The 26,097-nt window shown below is 44.1% G+C and overlaps 1 protein-coding gene across 1 annotated transcript in view; it reads right to left on the bottom strand.

Moving 5' to 3' along the window:
• The window catches only part of SNCA (synuclein alpha), a 48,812-nt gene extending 24,897 nt beyond the window's left edge, over positions 1-23,915 (bottom strand). Inside the window, exons 1-4 of the mRNA XM_083757002.1 lie at positions 23,500-23,915; positions 19,400-19,545; positions 4,711-4,752; positions 2,948-3,093 (exon numbers count right to left, since the gene is read on the bottom strand). Coding sequence (XP_083613128.1) covers positions 2,948-3,093; positions 4,711-4,752; positions 19,400-19,520 — 309 coding nt within the window. The 5' untranslated portion in view covers positions 19,521-19,545; positions 23,500-23,915. The remainder of the gene's footprint in view (positions 1-2,947; positions 3,094-4,710; positions 4,753-19,399; positions 19,546-23,499) is intronic.
• Positions 23,916-26,097: the final 2,182 nt, after the last annotated feature.

The following is a 26,097-nucleotide window of genomic DNA, read 5'->3' as shown; positions in this document are numbered from 1 at the left end:
TTGTTGACTCACCTCGTGAATTCATCCCGACTTGGGTTGAACAAGTATTTAATGGAAGATTGGTATAATCCTTAAATAAGTTGTGCTTTAAATGATAATGAATCAATGTTTCGAGGGGGAATCAGTTGCATTTAAGATTGATTTTATCAGTGATGGGACTAAAGCAACATAACTTCTCTACCTTTCCTGACTCCCCAGTTTGTACTTTTCTTGTCTACATATAGATGTTGGAGGTAATATACAGATATATTGTATCTAAGCACATAATTATTCAAACACCCCCGCAAGGCTGAGCGGTATTACAATTCTCATATTGCTGATGAGGGGGTGGGAGGAATAAGAGACAATAATGATTTGAAGCCATCTTGCCATTTCAGAACAGGAGCAAGCCCTGAGTGGGAACTTCCCAGACTACAGCTCTGTCTCTCAAACATTGTTTGTGTCTACGAAGTGCCCTCATGGCTACTGTATTAACCTAATTCTTTGCATTTTTTTTTTTTCTTCTGCTTGCACATTCCCCACTTGATGTTAATATCTTGCTCGATGAAGATCTCTGGAGAACTCAGTAGTTTGCCATACTTTTATGACAGAACTTTCTAAAAGTTCTGCACCCTTTCCAGCAACAAAATCCAGAAACCATCCACCCACCAACTTGTGGGATGCAGCTGCCAGATGTTGAAAAGAACTCTGATTTCCAAGTTGCCAATAGTTTGGAATGTTGCTGTTCAATGTCTTCATATTGCAAACACAATTTTCAGCCCAATTTTCTTTATTACCACGTCAGCTTGTTTAAAGATTTGGCTTAAACCCAACACCTTCAGAATGGCTCACAATTGCAGAATCTAAATACAATAAATCACAGTCAAAAACGACAACAACAAAATAGCCAGGAGAAGATCAGATCAGAAGAGCCAAAAATGATATAGTAGCACAATTAATTTAGCAGTCCCAAAACCTGCCTTAAAAGGGCTAATTTTGATCAATAGTCATGCAAACTTCTTTGCTGAAGACATACTGGAAAGTCGGGGAGAAACCCACATTTTCTAAGTAGAGGGAATTTTTTAAAATGTTCCCTTTTCCTTTTAATTGGGGGAGCCCATCCTACAGGGAGCCCCAGTGAAGGTTGACCACGAGAGTGAGGCCAAAATGAGGGAGCAATTCACAAACACACACTGTTGTCTTCCTATTTCTTTGCTATACCAACATGAGTATGTTTTATGAGAGCCATGCGCATAGAATGAATAAAAACGGCCTTCCTGATTCCAACATAATTTCAAGTATTACTTGTGTGAAAGATGCACAAGTAATAAAAAAATACAGAGAGCGGCTTTCTTCTTAACCGCAATCCACCAGGTTCCCTAGTGGTTTGTAGCTTGTTCATTGTAAATGTTGGAAAATGGCATTAGAAAAGAGCTTAAACCAAATGCACAGTAAAACAGAATTTCCTTTATCAATAATAATAATAAAGTGGAGAAGAACTGCAAAAAAAAAAAAAAAGGCCACTACAATTTCTCTGGAGAGAAGTTACTTACAACAAGGCTTTTATAGAAGACAAGAAACTGAAAATGGAATTTAACATTCTCAGAGCAGCTTAACAATCCATCTCTCTTCCCAGTGAAGTCTGAGCCCTGTGGCTCTGTGAGAGGAACAGAGAGTCTCCCAACTACGGTATTTTCAGCACCCTTGACAACTAGGATTGTTTGGCAAAAGCCATGGTTGTTTACAGTGGTACAATCCTGCTGTAAATGCCTCGTGGGTCATCTTCAGGAGAAGAAAGCCACTTCCGCCCTACAGAGGAAGTGGGGTTGTGGGCTTCACGGCCCCACCATGCGTGCTGCGGCTGGAGCCCAGCCCCGTGCGATTGGGGGATTCCCAGCTGTGTCACACCCTGGCCAGCCAATTGGCTGGCTCTGGGGGCGTGGCCTGCCCTATTTAAGGCAGGACACGGCCAGGAGTAAACCCTACACAAATCCAGAGTAAAGTCGCTAAGACCGTTGGAAAGGGCGTTGTACACCTCTCTCTGCCAAGCTGCTGTCAAAAGTATGGCTCTGCTTTCCTTTGAACCACATCAGCAAGGCTGAGAAAAGGGTCTTGTGGTTTGGGCAGTCCAGGACCTCCATACACACTGCCACGGCTTGCACCCCTGGGGTGACCACTTTGGTGCTGTTAACTCAGCAAAAACAATGCGAGAGGCTGCCATCACGAGTTATCGGTCTTTGCAGCCACAGCAGGCTCTGTGATTCCCCAGCAGTTTGACTTTGGCCCCAGAGGCACATTCCATTGTCTCTCAAGACAGGCAGATGCCAACAACAACAACAACCAATGTATAGTGCTTATGGGGTCTAAGATTGGGCACACTTTGTTTTAAATCCACACTCAGAAACGACACTCACCTCTGAGTGTGGGTGAGCCAATCGCTATATTGGTTTCACAGAGACCGATGTGAAGATAAAACTAGGGCAGAGGGACAGATAAGAAGTGTGTGTGTTGCCCTGACCTACTTTAAGGGTGAGATATAAAAGTGTGAAATATTAAAAAAACATGTGGGTGGCTGTCATAGCGCTGCGCATTGTGCTGACTCAGAGTATATTGTGGGGTGAGGTAATGCTTAACACAGTTCTTTGAAGTGAGGGGCAGGGCAACACATAATAGAATGGTATCCCATCATATGTTCAGCAGTTCCCTGGACATAACAACAAAAACAGGTAGTAAAAAAATGGGATGGAGTGGGGGCTTAAGTTGTAGATAATCTTAAAACAAGGCTGTGGACTCCAAATCCCATCAACCCCAGCCAGTGTTGCCAGTGGTCAAGTATTATGGGATCGGTAGCCCAATGACAACTGGAGGGCCACAGGTTTCCCCGCTTCTGCATAAAAGGCATAAAAATACAACAGAAAAATATCAGCATTAAATCCATCCTTCTCAGATTTATAGTAGGTAAACTAACCTGTTTGGGCAACTGGTCCTTCTTGACAAAGCCAGTGGCAGCGGCAATATTTCCAGCACCTTCCACTGTCCTTTGTGCCACGGCTGTGACGCCAGTCACTACAGCTCCTCCCACGTTTGACACTCCCTCTTTAGTTTTCTCTGCCACTGTGGAAAAGGCAAAAGGCAAATCCCCTCAGGTTTCGGTTTTGAGGTAAACTTGGCCTGCTCGCAGCTCTCAACATTGTATGAAAGCAAGTTGGCTCTGCGTGAGTCTCCCTTCAGGAAGGTTTCTCCACAAGATTTCATGGTGTGTGGGACTTTCCCCCAGCACTACACGCTGTGGCAGCCCCTAGTCCAGACCTGCTAGCCTGAACACAACCCTACCTTTCCTTGGGTTGCAGAATCAGTGGCAGAGCATGTAACTTTGCATGTGGAACCTCTAGGGATAGGCAAAGGTAAAGGTAAAAGTAAAGGTAAAGGGACCCCTGACCATTAGGTCCAGTCGTGGCCGACTCTGGGGTTGCGGCGCTCATCTCTCTTTATTGACCGAGGGAGCCGGTGTACAGCTTCCGGGTCATGTGGCCAGCATGACTAAGCTGCTTCTGGCGAACCAGAGCAGTGCACGGAAACACCGTTTACCTTCCTGCTGGAGCGGTACCTATTTCTCTACTTGCACTTTGACGTGCTTTCGAACTGCTAGGTTGGCAGGAACAGGGACCGAGCAATGGGAGCTCACCCCGTTGCAGGGATTTGAACCACCGACCTCCTGATTGCCAAGTCCTAGGCTCTGTGGTTTAACCCACAGCGCCTGCATTTCTTTTGGTTTCTCAATTTTCCAGGTTTGCACTGTTCCAAACAGGTTTGGGATTTATGTTAGACTTCGCGGGTGCATAGGGGGCAGAAAAAGGAAGGAAAAGTTCCTTTGCAGAAGGAGAAATCCTTGCAATGAAGGAGCATTTCACTTAGTGCTCCATTGAATACAACCGTATTTCTTTTAAATAACTGCTTGGTGGGGGGGACTACATGAGCAAATATGTTATGCATGTTATATTTTAGCCTTCTCTATATGGCAAAGATTTGCAATCCTCCTATCATTGTCCCAGGACTTTGTGCTTTGCGGGGCACAATGAAAGTACACAACATCAGCTACCAGCCCATTTAACATTTCCCCATGCATGGAGCTGAGCACTAAGGGGGGTGGGCAGGGAAGAATGCAGGATTTCTTTTTTATGTCCACCTGAAAATTCATCAGCATTTTAGTGCAAATTTCTGCTAAGAAATGCATATGCAACTTTGCCTAATGTACACAATTTTGCAAAGCAATTTTCCTCTACATTCTTTACATCTTATTTTCACTAAAATGTGCATTTTTAGATATACTTTATCCTAGCATGTGCATTTTTAATATACATTACTGAGCATTGCAAAATGCAGAGAAGTGTGAATTGTTGTGATTCAGTTCATGTATTGTTTTGGAAAGCGCCCGTTAGGTAGGCTCACCTTTAAATATGAACTGAATTGAATTTCCTCCTCATCCCAATAGGCCAGGGAGATTGTTTCAGGGGAAATGCAGCCATTGACAGAGAAAAGGTTCTCTGCCTGTGCTAAAGTTATAGCTGCAGGCACATTTGTTCCCCAGCAAGACTGAGTTGTGTGCTTTCCAGCATGCTTGATTTTATCCCACACCTACTTGCCTCCATGAATCAGAGCCTACTCAGAAATAAAGGGATAGGTGGGAGGTTTAGCATGGATTTAGAAACAGAGATGCAGTGATGGGCTTACCTGTTGTAACCCCATGAACAACTCCGTCCCTGGTCTTCGAACCTGTTTTTTAAAATATATATTAAAAAGGAGAAGAATTAATAAGCAGCGGGGCTAAGTAAAACAGTTTTTAGTAAACATGCAGGCAGAGAGTCACAGTATTTCATATGCAGCCAACTTCCCCAAGGAATAGCAAGCTCGGAGGGCAACTTTTTTTTTACAGAGCCAGTTTTCTTGTGAAAACTTGTAATAGTTTTCTGTATTTGTTGAGCCAAATATAGAATCATAGAGTTGGAAGGGACCATGAGGGTCATTTAGTCCAACCCCCTGCAAAGCAGGAATCTTTTTGCCTAATGTGGGGCTCGGACCCACAACCCTGAGATTTAAGAGTCTCATGCTCTACTGACTGAGGTAGGTGGATGCATGGTGGTTTGTATCCACATTTACTTGGGAGCAAGTCCTATTTGACTCAATGAGACTAGACTCTAAGTCGAAATGCACTGTCACTCCCCCAAAGCCCAACGGCAACCCCCCACAATCCACCCACAGAGACTGCTTCTTCTGTTTGCATGTAAACAAAGCAAGTCCCTCAAAACCAATTTCAACAAAACTGGAAAACGGTTTTCTTTGGTTCTCACTCAGACAAGAAGGGTGTGGCCTGCACTCCACACTGACATTAACAAACCAATGAACAACAACCATAGTAACTGGTGGCCAATCACTAAACAGGAAGACATATGTGCTCTGCCCTGCCCCAAGTGGTGAGAAGTTCCAGCTCATGCCATCCTTTGGAGGAAAGAGAGTGCTTCACACACACCTTGCATCAGCTTCTCCTCTTACTGTTTGCTTTGGAGATCACCCTCTCAGAGCTCTGATGGCCAACACTCAAGAGAAATCTCTATACAGTATATGTATTAAGCATTCAGCTCCCATTGAGAAAACACCAACCACTCACAACTGAGCCATTAAACAAGCCATCTTCCTAGAAAAGGAATGGCTGATGGCCAGATAAAACAGTTTCATGCAACTGTAGTGATAATATAATGTTAGGTTGCTTTCAGATGCAGGGGGCTTAAGATTGCAAGTAGGTCTTTCAGATGTCAGAAAGAGGTTGGCAACAGGATCGTGGTTGTTGTTTTTAACTGACTTGATTTGCAACAGAAAGGGTAATTGGGTTAAATTGGGGAAGGAGGGAATGGAAGCTGGCATTTTGATGCCAACAACATCATGCGCATGCTGTGAAAAACCTGTATGCATGAGCTCCACTGCCCCCACAACACCTGCCTGGAAGCATCCTTAGAACTTAGTTTCATACTCAGGATGCTATCAATACCTGAAGTCTGCTTATAGTGCTATAAAGTAGGGCTGTTTGCAGTTCTGTGATCTGGAAAAGACTGGGAGAGTGTGGGCTAGCAAGAGAGAAGGGAACATGGTGTTTCATGCCCTGAGCTATCATTTTGCACAAAGAGGATAACTTCCATTTTACAGATTCAAGACTCGCTCTACCTTGGCAGGCGGGAGGGGAAGGCCTATATAACACCATTAACATACGAAGCTGCCTTATACCAGATCCGACCATTGAGCCCATTCAGCCCAGTCTAGTCTACTCTGACTGACAGCAGCTCTTCAAATCTGAAACTGATATCTTTCTTATCATCTGTCTGATTGTTTCAACTAGAGATGCCAGGGATTGAAACTGGGATTTTCTGTATGTGAAACACGCCTGTTACCTGCTAGCCTGGATAGCTCAGTTGGTTAGAGTGTTGTGCTGTTAATGAGACGGTTGCAGGTTCGATCCCCGCAAGGGACAGTGGCATATTCCTGCATTGGAGGGGGTTGGACGAGATGGTTCTCAGGGTCCTTTCCACCTCTACAATTCTATGCTTCTATGGTCCTTCCTTCTCTGCCTAATATATGTAGTGACTGCAGGGTAGAGCCATATGTTTACCACTTTCTGCAGACACCATGGTGCCAAGAATGAAAACATCAAAATGATTCTAGTATCTACAAAATATAGGAAAAAAGCAATATGTGAATCAGCCATGAAAGATGCAGTTACTGTTCCAGGTACGAAATCCTGGTAGAGCAATCTTTTGCAATCCATAAGACTGGCAGAGGTATGCCATGTATTATTTTAATACCTTTCAAGTGAGAACATAGTAGTGTATGGGTAAAAGAATCTGACAAATTGTTTTCTAAAAGGCATCCATAATATTTTACTACAGCTGGGCTGAAGGGGCAGACATTGGCTATGTTTGCACATCATAGTAGGCCATAAATGATGGCTTGCTGTGGACAAGCAAATCACAACCACTTTGTTGCCCCCACTTCACACTGCGAGAAAACAATCCGTAAGTCCTGGTTTATGATTAGGGATGTTATGGAAATTCCAATAAAAGTGAGTAAGGAAGTGGTAATTGCTGCAGGTGGTGTGTTCATCTGTGTTCAGGAATGGATATCAGTCAAGCGAATGCGATCAGTATTCAATCATATTGTTGTTGGTTTAAATGTTATGTAGTTAATGACTTGTTTAGATGTGTCCTTTACAATGAAATGAACGTAAGTTATGTAAGTTAAAAGAAATAGTGAACAGCAAGAAGAACAATGTAGCATTTGGTCCAGTGGTCAGGATGCTGCACTGAACCAGGGACCCGAGGGTTCAAATCACTGGCTGATGTTTCTCACCTTTGCGTACCTCGCAGGGTTGCCCTGAGTATGAAGCACAGAAGAGAACCATGTCTGTCACCTTGTTCTCCTTGGAGGAAAGGTGGTCTAGAAACATCATAAATAAACAAAATATTTTTGCTACCTACAAAGTCAAGGCATCCTGAGGCAAAGTGACGGGGAACTTCTTGAGTCAGTGGGCCAAGGTGGGCTGACCTGGCTGAAGTGGGCTAGAGTGGCCAGTTCTGCATCACAAAGAAGAAGAAAAAGAGTACACAGGCCAGCACATCATGTGCATATGCTAAATTTATATAGATTCAAATTTAGCAGCGATTGCTGTTATTTAAACTGGATCGCAGCACCTCTCACACTGACACCATCTGCTATTCAGGTGCTAGCTGCTGATGGGCAGCTTCCAGGCTCCTGCTCAAGGTTTTAAATTTTTAACCCAGATTTGGACCAGACAGCCTTTCAAACAGAAGTCTCCTTCAAATGCAGGGCTGCTTTCTGATAACCCTTCCAAACAGGGGATTGTTTGGGGCACACGGCTATCCTAGTGGTGGCTCTGCTCTCTAGACAGCAGTCTGCAGCCAGGTCTAGTCTGCCTTTCAATTTCCCACTGTGATAAGAATTTTAAGGTCTTAGATATATATTAAATGTTCATAAATGTACCAACCAAGCATGTACATAGATCAGCACAGGAAGACCGACCTAAAACCATTTTTTATTCCCAGACTGACCAAATGTTTTCTCTGCAAGGTCAAAGGAAAATGGAAAAGCCTCCCCATTCCTTCACAAATCCTGTCTTAAGGGTATGTCTGTCTGTGTTTAAATAGGGTGAGCCTGGCTCAGGAACTAAGTATTTATCATTACAAAAGACTGGCCAGGCTTCCCAGGGTATCCAATCAAGTGAGCATTAACAGGTGACCTGTCAGACGAGATAAACAAGGCACTCAGATTTCTGCTGTAGACCGCCCTTTCTGTGATGTAGGTATGATGTATCTGGGAGGGGTGGTCTTGAACTACACCCCTTCTGTGATGTAGGTATGATGTATGGAGGGGTGGTCTTGAGCTCCAGGGCAGGGCAATTTAAAATGTCTATATAAGGGCGGACACACCTTTGTTCTGGGCTCCTCCTCCTTTCCTGCATGTGAGGGAGCACCCTGTTGCAACAGATCAGTAAAGATCAGGCTTACTAGCTGCTTTGCTTCTCAATATTCTCTGGTTGGCCTCTGTTATTTTCTCCTACCAATAAGGAACCTACGTAAGGACTCTGTATGGGCTCTTGGATACCCCCATAAGGGGAAAAGAGCACATTTTGTTTACAACATGTGCCAGAGAAAATCTAGGTAAGGAGCTTTGCAGGGAATTGAATGATGGCCTAGACCCAGCCATCTGGTGCTAGCCCAAGTTCTGGGACTGGAAAAATAAAACAAGGGGAGGGCAGGTGGGTTACAGCACTGGGCCCTGGCAATACACTGGGACTCCAACATCTGCTCCAGGGTGATGACCTCAGCCCCATCCAAAGAACAGTTGTACTCATTCTTTCTTTCCCACACACTCCCACTGATTTGCCTGACATATTTTCCTCTCTCTTACAAATCAGTCACAGAAGAAATAAAGGGATTTCTTTGTCCTTTGCTCTGATGGTTGGCCATTTCCCCGATTTGCAAGCAGGGGGTCGATCTCCTACAGACAGTCTGGCATCTTTACTAAGCAGGCTACCTTACGGTTCCATAGCAAGCATGAGGTCATCTCACATGACAAAGGCAGAGCAGCCATGCCTTTATTAAATAATCCGGTTTTTGATTTCCATATTTCCCTCCTGGTTACCAAGGAATATTTTTTCAGAGATGATCATAGAATTGTAAGATGATCCTAGGTATACTATTACAGATTTAGGAGGGGGGACTGCCTTAAACCCTAGAAATTAATAAATGGTAGGATTTTGATTATTTGGGGGGTATTGAGGGGAAGATTGGAGGCCAGTGGAAAAGTGTAAGCTAAGCCAGGGCCTCATCTGGGATGAAGGCATTCATATAACAAAAGGTGTTGATGGCCCATATAGGAGGAATCTTGGGATCTATAGGAAAGTCTTTAGAGCAAGGTGTGTTGGGAAGGAGAAGAAGGGGAGAACAAAGGGGGAGATGGATCTTGGCAGACTGGCTGATGGCTGGTAGAGATGCCTTGCACTCCAGTGCTGCACTGCTGTGGGGAACAAGCCTCTCTTGAAGGGGTAAATATGTGAATAAAACCTAGTTCTGAAAGCTACAACCATATTTGCTGTGTCTTCAATTCTCCAAACCCTGGGTGAGAGCCCGGAACTCCCTGGCATCTTGCCAGTGCTTGGCAGAGAGTGTGGGTGGCACCCAACTTCTGTAACAATACAATACAGAAGGTCTCATGGTTTCAGGCTGAGAGACCAGCAGGACCAGCTGGCAAGCCTGTGTGGGACACAGGTCATGAACCCCTGGTGTTGCTGGACTACAGATCCCATCATCCCTGACCATTGACTATGCTAGTGTGGGACGATAGAGTAGGTAGAGTACAAAAATATCAGGAGGGTACCACACTGGATACCCTAGTTGGAGATGCTGTTATTTTCTTTTGTGTGGTTTCATATAGTCACCTTGGAGTGTGACTCCCCACAGTTGTGCTGCTCGTGTAGAAACATAGGTTGTAGAGTTGGAAAGGACCCAAAGGGTCATCTCATTCAGTACCCCTCTTCCCCCACAATGCAGGACCCACAATTGTTGCGAGGTTTCAAAACACATGCATATGAAGAAAGCGCCAATCTGGAACACCCACTACAAAAGATCAGCACAAATAAAATATAATCACTTTCAAAAATAGGTACTAAAACCCAATATACATATAATGGATTAAAAACAAGACCCTTAAGATGGGCACCTGCAAAGGTGAGACTACAAAGTCTACTCAGATCAAAATCAACAGGTTCCTTCCTCCGACACAAGTCGTTGTGTGAATCATTCCTGATTTGCTTCTGAAACTTTTTGTATAATGACATGACCATGTGTACATCATCACACTCTACTACTGCAATCATATACCTGTCTATTCATATTTAAGCCCCACTGTAGTCGATAGGACTTAATCCCAGGTAAGCGCTTTGTCACTACTAATCCCTCCCATCTTTCTATTAAATGGCTTGCAATGAATTGGAATAATTAAAATTATAATTAATGGGAAAACATCGATTAACGAAAAGTGACTATTAATGAATGTTAAGAAAATTAATCAAATAAATAAAAACGAGACCCTGCTGGGTACTTTGAAGTCAGTTTGATGATTAACGTGTTTAAAAAATATGCCATGTGGTTAAATGATCTGCTCTACACTCTGCTGCACTGATTCCAACAAAACTTCCAGGCTTATCTATATGAAAGAGCCAACAAAATGCTAAGTGCTATAGCAATGGTACCCAGGAAGGGGAAAAAAACAAAACAGAAAGTTCCCTTCTCTTTTCTAAAAACATTGTAGGCAATAAAGAGTTCACCGATTGAAATTAATGAACATGACTAAGGTCCATTAATTTCAAAACATCTAGACTGAGTAGCAGTACCACCATAGTTATTGAGTCTCTGGCCACATTCACACCATACATTTAAAGCACTGTAATACGCAAGTGGTGCTGTGGGTTAAACCACAGAGCCTAGGACTTGCCAATCACAAGGTCAGCGGTTCGAATCCCCGCGACGGGGTGAGCTGCCGTTGCTCAGTCCCTGCTCCTGCCAACCTAGCAGTTTCAAAGCACGTCAAAGTGCAAGTAGATAAATACCTTCCAGCGGGAAGGTAAATGGTGTTTCCATGCACTGCTCTGGTTTGTCAGAAGCGGCTTAGTCATGCTGGCCACATGACCCGAAAGCTGTACTCTGGCTCCCTCGGCCAATAAAGCAAGATGAGCGCCGCAACCCCAGAGTCGGTCACGACTGGACCTAACGGTCAGGGGTCCCTTTACCTTTACCTTAATACCACTTTAAACAGTCATGGCTTCCGTCAAATAATTCTGGGAGCTGTAGTTTGTTAAATGTGTTGCGAGTTGTTAGGAGGCCCCTATTCCTCTCACAGAGCTACAATTACGAGAGTTTCTTGTAAAAAGGGAATGCCATTAGTTAAACCATATTTGTATTTGTACAAATTCCTAGCATTGTTATTCTCCAGAATTCAACTGCCCTCTCAGAGACCCTTAGGTGAAGTAACATCTCTGAAGGAGGAATCGGTGCACCCTTGTCTTTTGCACATATCCATGTAAATCAGGGGTCGGGAGTCCCAGGCCCAGGGGTGAAATGTAGCTTGACCCTTGTAACTATTCCTAGGCCGCCCCCTTCACTGGTCCTGCTCCACACCTTGAGTGTTTCTTCGCTGGACCATGTCCTTGAATTCTGATCATGCTTCTTCCTTGTCTGGATGGAGGGTAGAGCGGTGCGAGAGTGTGTCCAGAAACTAACTCACTATACAAAGGTAAAATTTATATTTGCATACCCTCCAACACCCTGAAGGCAAAAATTGGGATGCCATCTTCCTGGAAGCCATCTTCCTGTTTTGTTTTGTTTTGAGAGAGAACCTTGGCCATTTTGGGCACCATGATCTTGCATGATTTTGTGTTGCGAAAGCCCCATGAAAACAGTGCTTTATTCAGGCACTGTGCCCATAAAAACACGCATTTTGGGGCACCACACAAGTTTGTGACCCTGAAAAAGCACTTTTTTGGGGGGAGGGGGAATTGTGACACAAAACCAAGTGAGGTAATGGTGTCCCCAATGCCTGCTGCTTTCTTGTGAGAAAAAAAGGGGTTGGCATGTTTTTTTCCAATACACCGGGGGGGGGGAGGGGAATGCACTTGTGGTTCTGCTAATTTTTGCCTCTGGCCCTGCCTACCAATGATATGTGGCCCTCAGAAGATTGGCTGGAAAAGAAGGTGGCCCTCTGGCCAAATAAATGTTCCCCAATCCCAATGTAAACGAATGTACATGAACGCCAAGGCGTCGTTTTACATCCTACGGCTGCTGAGGTAGGTTGAAATGGCTAAGGAGTCTATTGAAACTTAGCTTTTCAAGTAGATTATTTGGGCCTATTACCCTCTTGGCTTTTAAACTAGTGGAGGGCAGGCTATTGAAAGCAAAGCAATGGCTTGGCTGGCTCTGCCATTAGGCAGAGAGAACTGCCTTAGACAGCAGTTACAGGTGGCAAGGAGTGTCAGTGACATGCTGCATGACCTGCTCTACAGTCACCTAAACTCACCTTCTCTGGTGTGCTGGAAGATGCTGGCCCATCAACAGTGGACGATCCAGCTGCCCATCTAACCAGCTTCTATTACACATTGGTGAGGATGGGGGGCAGCAATGATGGAGGGGGTTAGGCTTGTGCAGTGATTCTCAGGACAAGAATTGGAGAGTCATTAGAGGCTCATTCCTATTTTAACCTGTAATATGCTGGAAGATACAAGTGAGAACTTTGTAGGAAGAGGAGAGCAAGCTCCTGTTTAGAGGGTCTGGGATAGCTGCGAAATAAATCAACAAGGTTTTTATTTGCTGGGGTGGGGAGAGCTTCACTCAAATTCCATTGCTTTGATTTGCTATCATCTATCTAAATCAATAATATCTTGAGTAAAAAGCTGGAATGCTGCTTATTCAAAGAAAGAAAACAGATTATACCAAGACAAAAAAAACCCCCAATATACTATTGTAATAATCTGTGGGAGAAACACCGATGTAGCTTTTGCTTTTTGCTTTTTTTTACACTGAAAGCATGCATTGCTCTTTAACTGGCGACTGGAGGGACGCTCTAGGACGGCCCTGAACCACAAACTCCTACTTGGTAGTAGGGAGGAACCAAGCACTTCCCCTCAAGGCAAATCAATTATGAAGCTCTCCAGTTCTTTTCAGCCGCTTGCACACCAGATGGCGAGGGGAGGCTGGGGGAGATGGCATAATAAAACTCAGAGAAAATGCATGTTCTCAACCAAATCTTCTGTGGAAAAGCTGCTTCACACTAGCTATGAATCATGCAATCACACACGGGTTTTTTTTTTTGGGGGGGGGGAGGGGGGAATCAGCTGGCCCTGCACTGATCACAACCCAATCTTGATTGTTCCTAAACTGTATTATCAAGGAGGAATCTGATATGCATCCAGTTCTGCTGTGCTCTTGCAGCCCAAGGGAGCACGATCCAGAAAGTGAAGGAACCCAGGGTGCAGCAATGCAGAGAGCGGCTGGGTTGCTTCTGGTTGCCTCCTGCTGTGTTCTGTTGACCAGCGTCAATGAGCTCTAAGCAAGAGATGTGGCCTAGGAGGAGAGATGGTTGAATGCGATCAAGCTTCCCTATACCTAGAGGCAAGGGGCAAGTGCTGCCAATTCTCCATCTTCACTTTTCATATACAGTGGGACCTCAGGTTACAGACGCTTCAGGTTACAGACTCCGCTAACCCAGAAATAGTACCTTGGGTTAAGAACTTTGCTTCAGGATGAGAACAGAAATCATGCGGAGGTGGTGCGGCGGCAGCAGGAGGCCCCATCGACTAAAGTGGTACCTCAGGTTAAGAACAGTTTCAGATTAAGAACGGACCTCCAGAACTAAGTTCTTAACCCGAGGTACCACTGTATAGTTATGGTCTGAAGACATGAGACCATCACCTTACGAATACTAAGCAAGTCTGGGTCTGGCCAGGACCTGGATGTGTGACTACCTGGGAGAAGCATATGTACACCACCATATGTACTTTCTTCATGACAAAAGAAATTTTAGGAAAGGCAAGATACACAGTTTAAAATGAGTACTCCTGGGGGAGGGGGCGGAGAATGAAGAACAGGAACAGAACCTAGTTACTGAGTTGTTTTGGAGGCCAACACTATTCAGAAGTGAACTGGACTGGTAGTTGAATCTGTTAGCAAAGTCAATTCAGTAATGCAGATGGAGAAATAAGCAGGGATTTTGTCTTTCTTCCTTCAGACCTTATACATAGCAAGGAGACATTTGACCAAACATACAGAAGAAAAACTTCCTCAGAACTACACAGCCAATCAGAGCATGTGCTACTTCAGCAAACATCATGAGACTCTGACAGGTTGCTAAGCAACATCTCTTCCCTCCCCAGCATGGTTAGTTGACTTCCTGATTAAAGAATTAACCCATTGCAAACTGAACGATCCCTGCTCTTGCATTTCCAGCAGTATCACTACCCCAGTAGTGATGAACAGAATTCTCTGTTGTCTTCTGCATTCAAAAAACGGGCTCTACCACTGAATGATGGTCCCTCTTTAATCAATATCTCCAACCTGGGCACTGAACTGCAATACTTTACTTGGAGGATTTTGCCGACTCTTACTTTTCACAGTACTCAGAATTTAATGCTTAGAAAGCAAGGCTTAGGTCGACTTTATGAATCACCCACATGTTCAAATTAGGGCATTGAAACAAGTGTGGTGCTGCCACTATCAATGAGTAAGAACACCAAGTCGCTCAGGTGCAGGAGAGGCAGAAATTGGGGAGCCTGATCCTAAGTTGTCACCTTTCCCCCTTCTTAAAGATAAAGGGACCCCTGACCATTAGGTCCAGTCGTGGCCGACTCTGGGGTTGCGGTGCTCATCTCGCTTTACTGGCCGAGGGAGCCGGCGTACAGCTTCCGGGTCATGTGGCCAGCATGACTAAGCCGCTTCTGGTGAACCAGAGCAGCGCATGGAAACGCCATTTACCTTCCCAATGGAATGGTACCTATTTATCTACTTGCACTTTTGAGGCATCTAATCATAAGCCTGCATTTTTATCAAAGCTTATATTTCGATCAGGGCCTGTATCTTAAAAAGAGCTTAAAGATTTTCAAATGTTTCATGCCAGGCAGAAGACCAGCTGCCTAAAGAACCTTGGCAAGATGTTTATTCTCCTGGACAAGGGGGCCCCCTGATTTATAGCAGAAAACAATTCTCAAAGTCGTAAAAAGGGAATTACAGGCTGAGTCCGAGGACACTGACCTTGCATGTTACAGAATATAAAAAAGGCTGAGAAAACATAAATTAAGAGTTGATAAATAGTAAAATGAAACCATGTGCCTCCCATTAAACTTGAGCCATATTTTCCTAAGGTTAAAAGGTCAAGAGCAGTGAAAAAGGCAACTGGCTTGACTGGAGAAGATAGGTTTCTTCCTATCTTATTTTGAGGCTGGAAACTGTTCCTTCCTTTTTTACTTTGAGAAGGTTTATTATTCTAAAAGGTTATTTATGATAATGTATTAAATATATTGGCTTAAATGTAATTATGCAAAGGATTTAAGAAATGCTAGATTCTTATTTCATATAGTTGTAAGAGTTGTAACTATCCTGAAATTAAGTCAGCCACCAGCCCAGCCCCCCCTGCCATCATTAGAGCACACATATGGTTATCAGGCCTTTGTTTAAAGACCTCCAAATGAAGGAGATCTTTCAATGTTGATGTGAACTCAAGATCCTTGACATCTGTTTAAGATAAAAGTTTAAGATAAAAATTTAAGATTAACCATCTGTTTTGGAAGGCAATAGGGCAAGGAGGGCAAGAGGTGAGCTGGTAATTAAGATTCCTTGTTGAGACACATGTAAGATATATTACTACTTATTTGTCATTTATAGATAGAAGAATATATAGCTTTTTGTTTCCCATAAAAAGGGCGAAAGGAAATGGGTGTATCTTTTGTGATTGGTTCTAGCAAACAGCCAATAGGAATTTCAACCAGGCTGATTGGACAGAGGCAGCCACAGGAGGAGCAAGGGGGCTGGATTAAGGAAATATAAGTGCTGGCCAGAATGGCAGGAGGCCAGGCCAGAGCTTGGTAACCATATACCACTGTGCCTCTCATTTATTTGTCTGACAAATAAATTACTATTTTAATTTCTCTATTGCTGCGTTGAATATTTCATTCCAGCTAAGCGTTAACCACAAGCAGGATGCTACACTTTGACATGCTTTCGAACTGCTAGGTTGGCAGGAGCAGGGACCAAGCAATGGAAGCTCACCCCGTCGCGGGGATTCGAACCGCTGACCTTCTGATTGGCAAGTCCTAGGCTCTGTGGTTTAACCCACAGCGCCACCCGTGTCCCTTCCCCCTTCTTAGTCCTTCTCATTTTCTCCCTGCAGGTTCCCCACTTTTAAGATATGGGATGCTCAGGGAGGCAAGGCAGTGTAGAAGGTTTGTTGTTCTGTATTTTAGTATTAGCAAAAAAAACCCCAATATTTCCTAAACATTTTTTTAAAAAGTAGGAAGCGCTTTATCTAGCACCAGTGAAACCAAATTCACATGAAGTACTACATAATGGTCTCGAAAAAACGGTGGAAGGGATCTGGATAAGCATACAGTAGTGAGTTCATGAGTCATTATCTGCTAAGTGTCCATGATAATGAATATAAACACCCTCTCCAGAGGAGCATGTGTGTAATAGTCATGCCTGCAGGGGTGAAAAATGGCTGGTGCTCAGTAGCAACAGCTGCCAGTTTCATTGCTGTGAAACACAGCCATTTCACAGAAAAAGGAACCGTTTCCAGGCTCTGGCTGTTGCTTGGCTGCTTTAGTCCCCTGCAGTGTTGCTCCACGAAAGCCAGCAATTCTGAAAAAGTTGTACGAAGTGACTAATAATAATGTTTGGGCATATACTTGAGGGCACTTCCAGACTTCTCGCTGTTTTTGGGTGGGATTCAATCACATACCAGCAAATCCACAGTTCAAGAAGGACACTGACAAACTGGAACGTGTCCAGAGGAGGGCAACCAAAATGGTCAAAGGCCTGGAAACGATGCCTTATGAGGAACGACTAAGGGAGCTGGGCATGTTTAGCCTGGAGAAGAGGAGGTTAAGGGGTGATATGATAGCCATGTTCAAATATATAAAAGGATGTCACATAGAGAAGGGAGAAAGGTTGTTTTCTGCTGCTCCAGAGAAGCAGACACGGAACAATGGTTCCAAACTACAAGAAAGAAGATTCCACCTAAACATTAGGAAGAACTTCCTGACAGTAAGAGCTGTTCGACAGTGGAATTTGCTGCCAAGGAGTGTGGTGGAGTCTCCTTCTTTGGAGGTCTTTAAGCAGAGGCTTGGCAACCATATGTCAGCAGTGCTCTGATGGTGTTTCCTGCTTGGCAGGGGGTTGGACTCGATGGCCCTTGTGGTCTCTTCCAACTCTATGATTCTATGATTCTATGAAATCCAAGTTGCCCAATAGTGCTGATAATGCCAAGGTTGCAGGTTCAATCCCTGTAAGGGACAGCTGCATATTCCTGCATTGCAGGTGGTTGGACCCTATGATTTTCCAAAAGATTCAACTTTTTGCAGCATGGAGAATGATGGTGAAATACACTGGACAGTGTGCAATAACACTCTCTATTATGCAATGTCACCCAACCTTCTCACAAACAAATCAGGATGTATGCTCATTGAACAGGTCACCCAGAAGTGCCTTAAGCTGTGCCTCTAAATTTAGTCTAACGTTAATTCTGTCCTCCAAAGGAACCCTAGGAATTGCTGCTATTTGAAACAAGCTGGGGGTGTCTATCAGGCAAAAAATGACTTCAGCCGAGCTAAATTCCCAGGAATCTTTGGGAGAAGCTATGATGGTTGAGATGGTGTGAATCCAATAACTGTGTAGTGTAAACACACCCTTGGTTTGTTCGCATCTGCAGAAGAACACAACAACTCTCTTTCTTGCTGAATATCCTTATATCTTCAGTGCCCAACTCTCAACTTTTTTTCAAACTTGTAGTAGCTTTTGTAGAGTGTGAAAGAAAGTTGAGAGTTGGGCACTGAAGAGGTAAAAGCTCTGAATGTTCCTCAGGGATGGGGGTCTGTGTCCTCCAGATGCTGTTTGCACTCAAACTCCCATCCCTGTTTTACACAAATGTTCACAGCTTGGATAGGAGGTCTTTCCCTCCTATCTCCCTCCAGTCCCATCGGTCTTTGAGACAGGGCAGACAATCCTAACATCCATGAGTTCTCCTTTCTGGAAAACCTTGGTCATCTTGTTAGATGACTTGCCAAGTGGCAAGGAGAATCTTACCACACACATCAAGTATAGAAGCCTACTTTCGCATTAAGCAGTACATAAATAAAATAAAAGAACAATAATAATGTTATCTATTAATGAACAACAGCAGCAGCAATGTAAACTTATATTTGTTGTTGTCCTCAAAATATCTAAACCAGGGGTGAGAGCAATGGGCCCTCCAGATGTTGCTGAACTACAACTCCCATCAACCCCTGCAAGTATGGCCAATGGGCAGAGATTATGGGAGTTGCAGTTCAGGAACATCTGGAGGGCCAGATTTCCCCCACCCCTGCTCTAAGCAGGTGTGTGTGTGCGCACACACACGATCACATACAACCCCACTTTTTATCTTGTATTCTTCAGATGTCAAGGAGATAAAGATAAAGATACAACCTTTAGAAGACATTTTATCATGTTTCTATATGTGTTGGATTTTGAATTATGGTGCTGGAGGAGACTCTTGATAGTCCCATGGACTGCAAGAAGATCAAACCTCTCCATTCTTAAGAAAATCAGCCCTGAGTGCTCACTGGAAGGACAGATAGTGAAGCTGAGGCTCCAATACTTTGGCCACCTCATGAGAAGAGAAGACTCCCTGGAAAAGACCCTGATGTTGGGAAAGATGGAGGGCACAAGGAGAAGGGGAAGACAGAGGATGAGATGGTTGGATAGTGTTCTCGAAGCTACCAGCATGAGTTTGACCAAACTGCGGGAGGCAGTGGAAGACAGAAGTGCCGGGCGTGCTCTGGTCCATGGGGTCATGAAGAGTCGGACACGACTAAACAACAACAACATATGTGTTGGAAGCCACCCAGAGTGTCTGGGACAACCTGGCCAGATGGGAGGGGTATACTACCACCACCACCACTACTACTACTACTACTACTACTAATAGTGGTAATAATAATGTATGGCAATATGTACAATAAAATGGTTGTGGGCACCCTGTTTCTAAACATCACAATGTAAAGCAGTGAAAGAAGAAAAAAACGACTGGCTCCGTTGAGATCTTGTTGCCCACCTACCTACATAGAGAACTCCTTCTTTCGTTTTCCCTGCTGCTTCCGCCATGCCCTGCTTGGTCTTCTCTGCTGCCGCAACAACTCCTTCCTTGGCTCTGTTAAATCCTTTCATGAATACATCCATGGCTAAAGAATGTCAATATCCAGCCCTGGAAAGAAAGACAAAGAAAACAAATTAAATGAAGGCAGAGAGAGAGAGAGAAAAAGAGGGGGGGGGGAGAGAGAGAGTTCAGCATTAGATGACCACCTGTTCATACAGTGCAATAGGAATTCATGGAGACAAAAAGATATGGCGCTAATCAAGGCACAATAAGGGAAACAGGATCATGGCCGTTGAGCTGTTTGACAGTGGAATTTGCTGCTAAGGAGTGTGGTGGAGTCTCCTTCTTTGGAGGTCTTTAAGCAGAGGCTTGACAACCAAATGTCAGGAGTGCTCTGATAGTGTTTCCTGCTTGGCAGGGGGGTTGGACTCGATGGCCCTTGTGGTCTCTTCCAACTCTATGATTCTATGAACCCAATACAGGAAGGGTTGAAGCTCAGTGGTAAATTTGCCTGCTCAATGATGGGCCTATCACCATGGAACACCCTCCCATGAAAAGTGTGTTTGGCTTATCTGTTAACTGATTTTAATGTTGTTGTTGTTTTAAAAAAGACCTGTCTGAGTATATCCACTTTTAGTCAAATGATGTTGCTGGTCTTCGTTTTTTAGACTGTCATTTTAATGTTGCTGCTAAATATTGCTGGTTTGGAGTGAAATGTATAGTTGTGTGTTGTTGTCACAATGAGTCATGCTTTATCTCTAAAACTGTGCAATGATCTGATTTGAGAATCACCTTCAGGCGGTGGTGGCTGGGCGAGAGGCAGACAGGCTGACAGTAAATGGAGCCAAAACCAATCACAAGCGGAATCAACTGATTCTGGTTCTGACTTTGTGCTGGCCGTCAGGGGGTGGCTTTTTCCACCTGCCTTGCCCTACCCTCCAGTCCTAGGAGCCTTCAGAAAGAAGATGCTGCCAGGAGCATTGTGTGGATGTGTCTTTTAATGAACTGAATAGAGTGGAAGATGATGAGTCAAGGAGAGCCTATGTATGAATTCAGCAGTATTTAGTTTATTATTTACTTGCTATCTTGTTAATGTTAGAATGGTTTTATCGATTATGAATGCTGTAGTACTTTGTAAATCCATTATTATTATTATTATTATTATTATTATTATTATTATTATATTACTATTATTATTAATTAAATTTGTACACCACCACCATCCCATCTGTAGATCCCTGGGCAGTTCACGACATACAAATACAAGATAAAAGACACCAAATACATGATAAGAAAATAAGAACAAATAATAATAATATGATTTTTGTATTTAATAATATGATTTTTGTAAGACAGGAGTGCCTGGCATGCTCTGGTCCATGGGGTCACGAAGAGTCGGACACGACTAAATGACTAAACAACAACAAAAACAACAACGTTTGTTGTTGTTATTGTGCTGTTTAGCTTAATTTTTTTAGCAGTTTTGTTAATAGTGTTTTATAGATTGCAGTTGTTTTACTGATGGTTTGTACTTGTTTTACTGATGGTTGGTTAATTCTTCTATATGATCTATATTGTATTTGTGATGTTCTACTATGTTATTGTTATTGTCTGTTTGTAAGCCGCTTTGCGATACATGTGAATGGAAAGCAGTGTATAAATATAATAAATAGACCAATCACACCAATGTCCTAGAATGACAAAACTGAGACTAAGCAGGAGGAAGCTGACAGTCAGGTCCACCTACTGGACTGGGGTTAAGAAAGAAGTCTGGCAGGCAGAAGCTGACTCAGGGCACGAATGAGTTTGGGTAGGCAATGTGCCATTTGCCCTAACAGATAAGCCTCCTTTGCCTTGAGAGGTCCATTTGCCCAGGAAGCTAGTATAAAAATAAGTGAGAGTTACCTTGCTGGGGGAGAACAAGGTCTATCAGTGAACACAAAATTCCCAATTGTCTTTTTAAAGCTTTTAGTACCTTGCAGCCAATTGCCTTCTTAAACCAGATTTTAAACCAATTTAGACCTTTTTTTTCTGCCACACTCAAACATCAGAGAGAATGGAACCTCATAGCCACAGCTGAGCACTGCAACAAGTCCTTCCAAACCGTGAACAAATGAGTAATTATTTAAAAATAGGAGTGTGAATCTTCATTGCCAAGTCCTGGGAAATATACTATATACAGCAAATCTAGGAGAGGGAGGGGAGGGGGAGGAGCATTAAGCTATCTTTATCTGAAGATGCTAACATTAGCCCCTGAGATCATGTTCATTTACATGCCAGCCCTGCACAGGATTTTCAGGAAAATGCCAATCGATCATGGAATTGCACCAGGATAAGAAGTGGTGTGTTCATCTCTGTGACATGTTGGCTGACCTTGATTCACTTTTGTTCACAGCTGCATAGTTTGAAAAAACACCACTGCCAAGTTCTTCACTTTAATTTGATTTCAATTTCTCTCTCTCTTACACACGCACACACGCTTGACTTTCCCCCTTAATCATTGGGTAAACAACCATCTCAGTGCTGTTAGTCTAGTCTATTTGTATATTCATAGTCTAGGTGAGGTAGTAAACAAATCTTGAGAACCACCGCGATCTTAGCTAATCCCTGGACAAGGGCCAAAACTTCATCGGACTTGTCAATAAAGGCATCCAATTCCCCGGTAATGAAAGGAAGGTAGATCCCTGCATACAATGGCACATGGTGTGTGTTCTCTCTCTCTCTCTCTCTCTCTCTCTCTCTCTCTCTCTCTCTCTCTCTCACACACACACACACACACACACACAGTCTCTTACACAAGGGAAGATAAACCATTAGTCTGTGGGAGGAGGAGTACTAAGACAGTAGACATCATGTTTAATGGTTTGGAAACAGAAAGAAGATGGTCTGCGTATGGGAGATTTAGAAGGCAGCAAATTCTTCTAGAATGGATGTTGTTCCATTTCTGTTCTATCAGAGGCAGGCTCTGGACATGGTTTCTCCTTTTAGGATGAGTTCCCTTCTCAACTGAGCACTTTCCACATTTTTGTGTCCACCCCCCCCCCAAAAAAAACAACAACAACTGGGGACAGTCACACACTTCACCATTTTCTGAAGTGATAGTACTTGTATATATACGAAGACTGAATGTCACAACAAACATGGCCAAGCTCTCTTACGATGCCTATATAGCTCTGATCTCATGGTAGAACAGGGTAGGGTCCATGAGTTAAATCAAGGGGGTGGAGGACAACCTGTAGTTCTCCAACATTCATCAGCCCAAGTCAACATGGCCAATGGTCAGGGACAAGGGAATTTGTGGTCCAGCACCATGCCTATATGTGCATATCTCTTTAAATCGGGGTAGCTAAACTATATCCCATCATCCCTGTCCTTTGGACAATGCTGACTTGTGCTGACAGGAAATAGAGTCCAACAACATCTAAAGAGCCACACAATTGCTTAGAGAGGAAGGCTTCTATGCTAAACACCTGCTCTCTTTTGTCCATAAGAAACACAACAAGACAGCTCCCATTGCTGCCTCCCTGTCCCACCTTTCCTAATACAGGAGTTTTTCTTGCTTAGCTAATGACAGACACTTAAATATATTCATTATTGAAATTATAATTTCCCCTTTCCCCCAAAGCCAAGCTTCTGGGTTTGGGGAGTGTGCGTGTATCTGTGTATGTGCGTAAACAAGATATATTTTATAGAATGATCTAATGTATGTTTACTCAGAAATGAGTCCTGTTCATTTCAACGGGGCTTACTCCAAAGTAAGCATGCACAGGCTGCAAGCGTAGGCATAGGAGTCCACAAGCTTCTGAACATTTGCAGAGAAGTAAGCCCTCCATTGAGCACACAAGGGAACTTACTTCCGAGTTGAAAACCTACATATGACATCAGCTCTTAGCATTCTGCCCATGCCTTTGCAGAAGTAAACCTCGTCGGGTCCAGTGAGATTTATTAAGCGTGCAACAGGACCACATCCTCAAAAGTCCTCCTCCATCATGTACCACCCCCCTCCACCGCCTCACCACCATAGGAAAACGAAGATATAGAAATTTCATCCAGGTTACTTACCCTCTTGCTCCTTGCCTCGATACTTCTCTAGAACTGTTGAATTTGAAGCGTAAAGGGAGGACCAGAAAGAGCGAGAGCGACAAAAAAGAGGAGAGTTCCGAAGGATGCTCTGATCAGTACATGGCTGCTGGAGGATACAGGAGAGAAGAAGAGTCCAGCCGCGTCTAGTGGTACCCAGGTGGTCCCAGTTCCGCAAAGCTCGAAGGAGTTGGAGGGAAAGGACCGGGGGGCGAGAGATCCTGCCCTCCAGTTCCAAGGCGCCTGGTGTATCGCTGTGTGTGTGTGTGTGTTGGGTGGGGGGAGCAAAGCTTCACTCTCTCTCTCCTTTTCGCTGCCTCTTCTCTCCGCCTGATTTGTCAGGTAAGAAGACAGGCAGCGCCCACGAGCTCAGCCCAGGGAGAGAACACCGCCCTCCCCGCCCTCCCTCTTTCGCTCTGTCTCTCCATCTTCTCGTGGCTCCGCCCGTGAACGAGCAGCAGCCTCCTCCAGAGAGACAGAGAGCGCTTGCATGATGAGGAAGGGATAGGAAGCATCTTCGCGGCTGGAGGGAACGAGATTGCAATGGCAACAAGTGGGGGAGCCTTGAGAGCAGGAAGGGGACATTCCTGGTGGAAAGGGGGTGGTGGAGGAGTATTATGCAGGTCTTGGTGGTCTTGTAGCCCCACCCCTCCTCCCTTCCCCACGCCCTCTTGCTCCCTGCTTCTTCCCATCTCGGGCCAGGCTCCCTCTTGAATGAAGGTGTTCCTGGAACATTCAGATCAGGGGGACGCGAACTTGTACCTCCGCATCCTGTTGTTGGTTTTCCTTACAAAACAAATGCATGCATAAGTAAGTCACCGCGGACAGAAAATCTAACAGAGCAAATGGATGTGGTAACCTTTTAACGGCATGTGTGCGCCCCATATTAAAAGCCTCCTTGCGGAGACAAAGCACCTCAGCAAGATAGGTCTACGGAGAAGAGAACAGTTTCCCAGCCCGTGCTAGCATCACATAGTCAGGGGTGTGCTTTGTATGGAGACCATTCAAAGATGCCTCCTGTAGTCTGAACTGGTGGAGCCCTGCAAGAGCTGTAGCACATGGCAGTTTTGATTTGTGCATTTTGGCTCTTTTATGCCACCCAAATTACCCCATTCCTGATTTCCAAAGCTGTGAATGGAAATACACAAAGGCATGGGCTTGCCTGTTTGTCCAATGATACAGAGCTAATGAACCAAGGGTCATCTAGTCCAAGCCATATGAGCTTATGGCTGAATTACTTTAGGCAAGATGCTTTCTCCCAGCCTCAGTTTTAACTCTCCAATCTGCAGAATGGGGATAAAGTTGACTTATTTTAAGACCGGGGTGAATTGCAGCTCCCATCATCCCTGACCAAGAATTGGTCATGCAGGCTTGGAACTGAAATTCAAGAACAGGTGGAAGGTTCCAGGTTTACGAAGGAACTGTTGTACAGATCACTGAGATAATTGATGGGAAATGCTTTGGGCACATAGCAACATTTATATCACAATTTTCCTAAGCATAACTCATAGTTTTGTTCTTTGCATTTCCATGAACAAAACAAAGTTTGAAGTGCAACCTTTTACAGGGTCCATTTCCACAAGAAGTGATGTATGGAAGTGAGAGTTGGACCATAAAGAAGGCTGATCGCCAAAGAATTGATGCTTTTGAATTATGGTGCTGGAGGAGACTCTTGAGAGTTCCATGGACTGCAAGAAGATCAAACCTATCCATTCTTAAGGAAATCAGCCCTGAGTGCTCACTGGAAGGACAGATCGTGAAGCTGAGGCTCCAATACTTTGGCCACCTCATGAGAAGAGAAGACTCCCTGGAAAAGACCCTGATGTTGGGAAAGATGGAGGGCACAAGGAGAAGGGGATGACAGAGGACGAGATGGTTGGACAGTGTTCTCGAAGCTACCAGCATGAGTTTGACCAAACTGCGGGAGGCAGTGGAAGACAGAAGTGCCGGGCGTGCTCTGGTCCATGGGGTCACGAAGAGTCGGACACGACTAAACGACTAAACGACAACAACAAAGAGAGCACTGATAGGATTTGTTATTTTTCTTCTTCTTGTTGTTGTTGTTTAGTCATTTAGTCGTGTCCGACTCTTCGTGACCCCATGGACCAGAGCATGCCAGGCACTCTAGTCTTCCACTGCCTCCCGCAGTTTGGTCAAACTCATGCTGGTAGCTTCGAGAACACTGTCCAACCATCTCGTCCTCTGTCGTCCCCTTCTCCTTGTGCCCTCAATTGTTATTTTTACTGTTTATTTAAAAAGATACAGGTTGAGGATGGGAGGACAGATCCTCAGTAGTATTTCCTCCCCCCCCTCAGGTACTTAGAGATATCAATCTTCTGTTTCCTTCATTGGCATCACGCTGAACTATTAAACGGACTCCTTCTGCACAACCAAACCAGGTCAGATGTATTAGTAGCCATCAAAGGCCACCAGTGCTCAATTCCAATTAGATATTTTCAGCGATGATACTGCATATCACTTCAGGGCTAAAGCACCTCCTGTCTTGATTATTGGTAAAAAAAATAACATTATTTATCAGGGGAGATATTCAACTGAATAATTGCAAAAACAGAATGATTC

The sequence above is a fragment of the Podarcis gaigeae genome (genome assembly GCF_964106915.1).
Source record: "Podarcis gaigeae genome assembly, chromosome: 9".
In the NCBI taxonomy this organism is placed as follows: domain Eukaryota; kingdom Metazoa; phylum Chordata; class Lepidosauria; order Squamata; family Lacertidae; genus Podarcis; species Podarcis gaigeae.
This window is presented reverse-complemented; position numbering and strand designations above follow the sequence as displayed.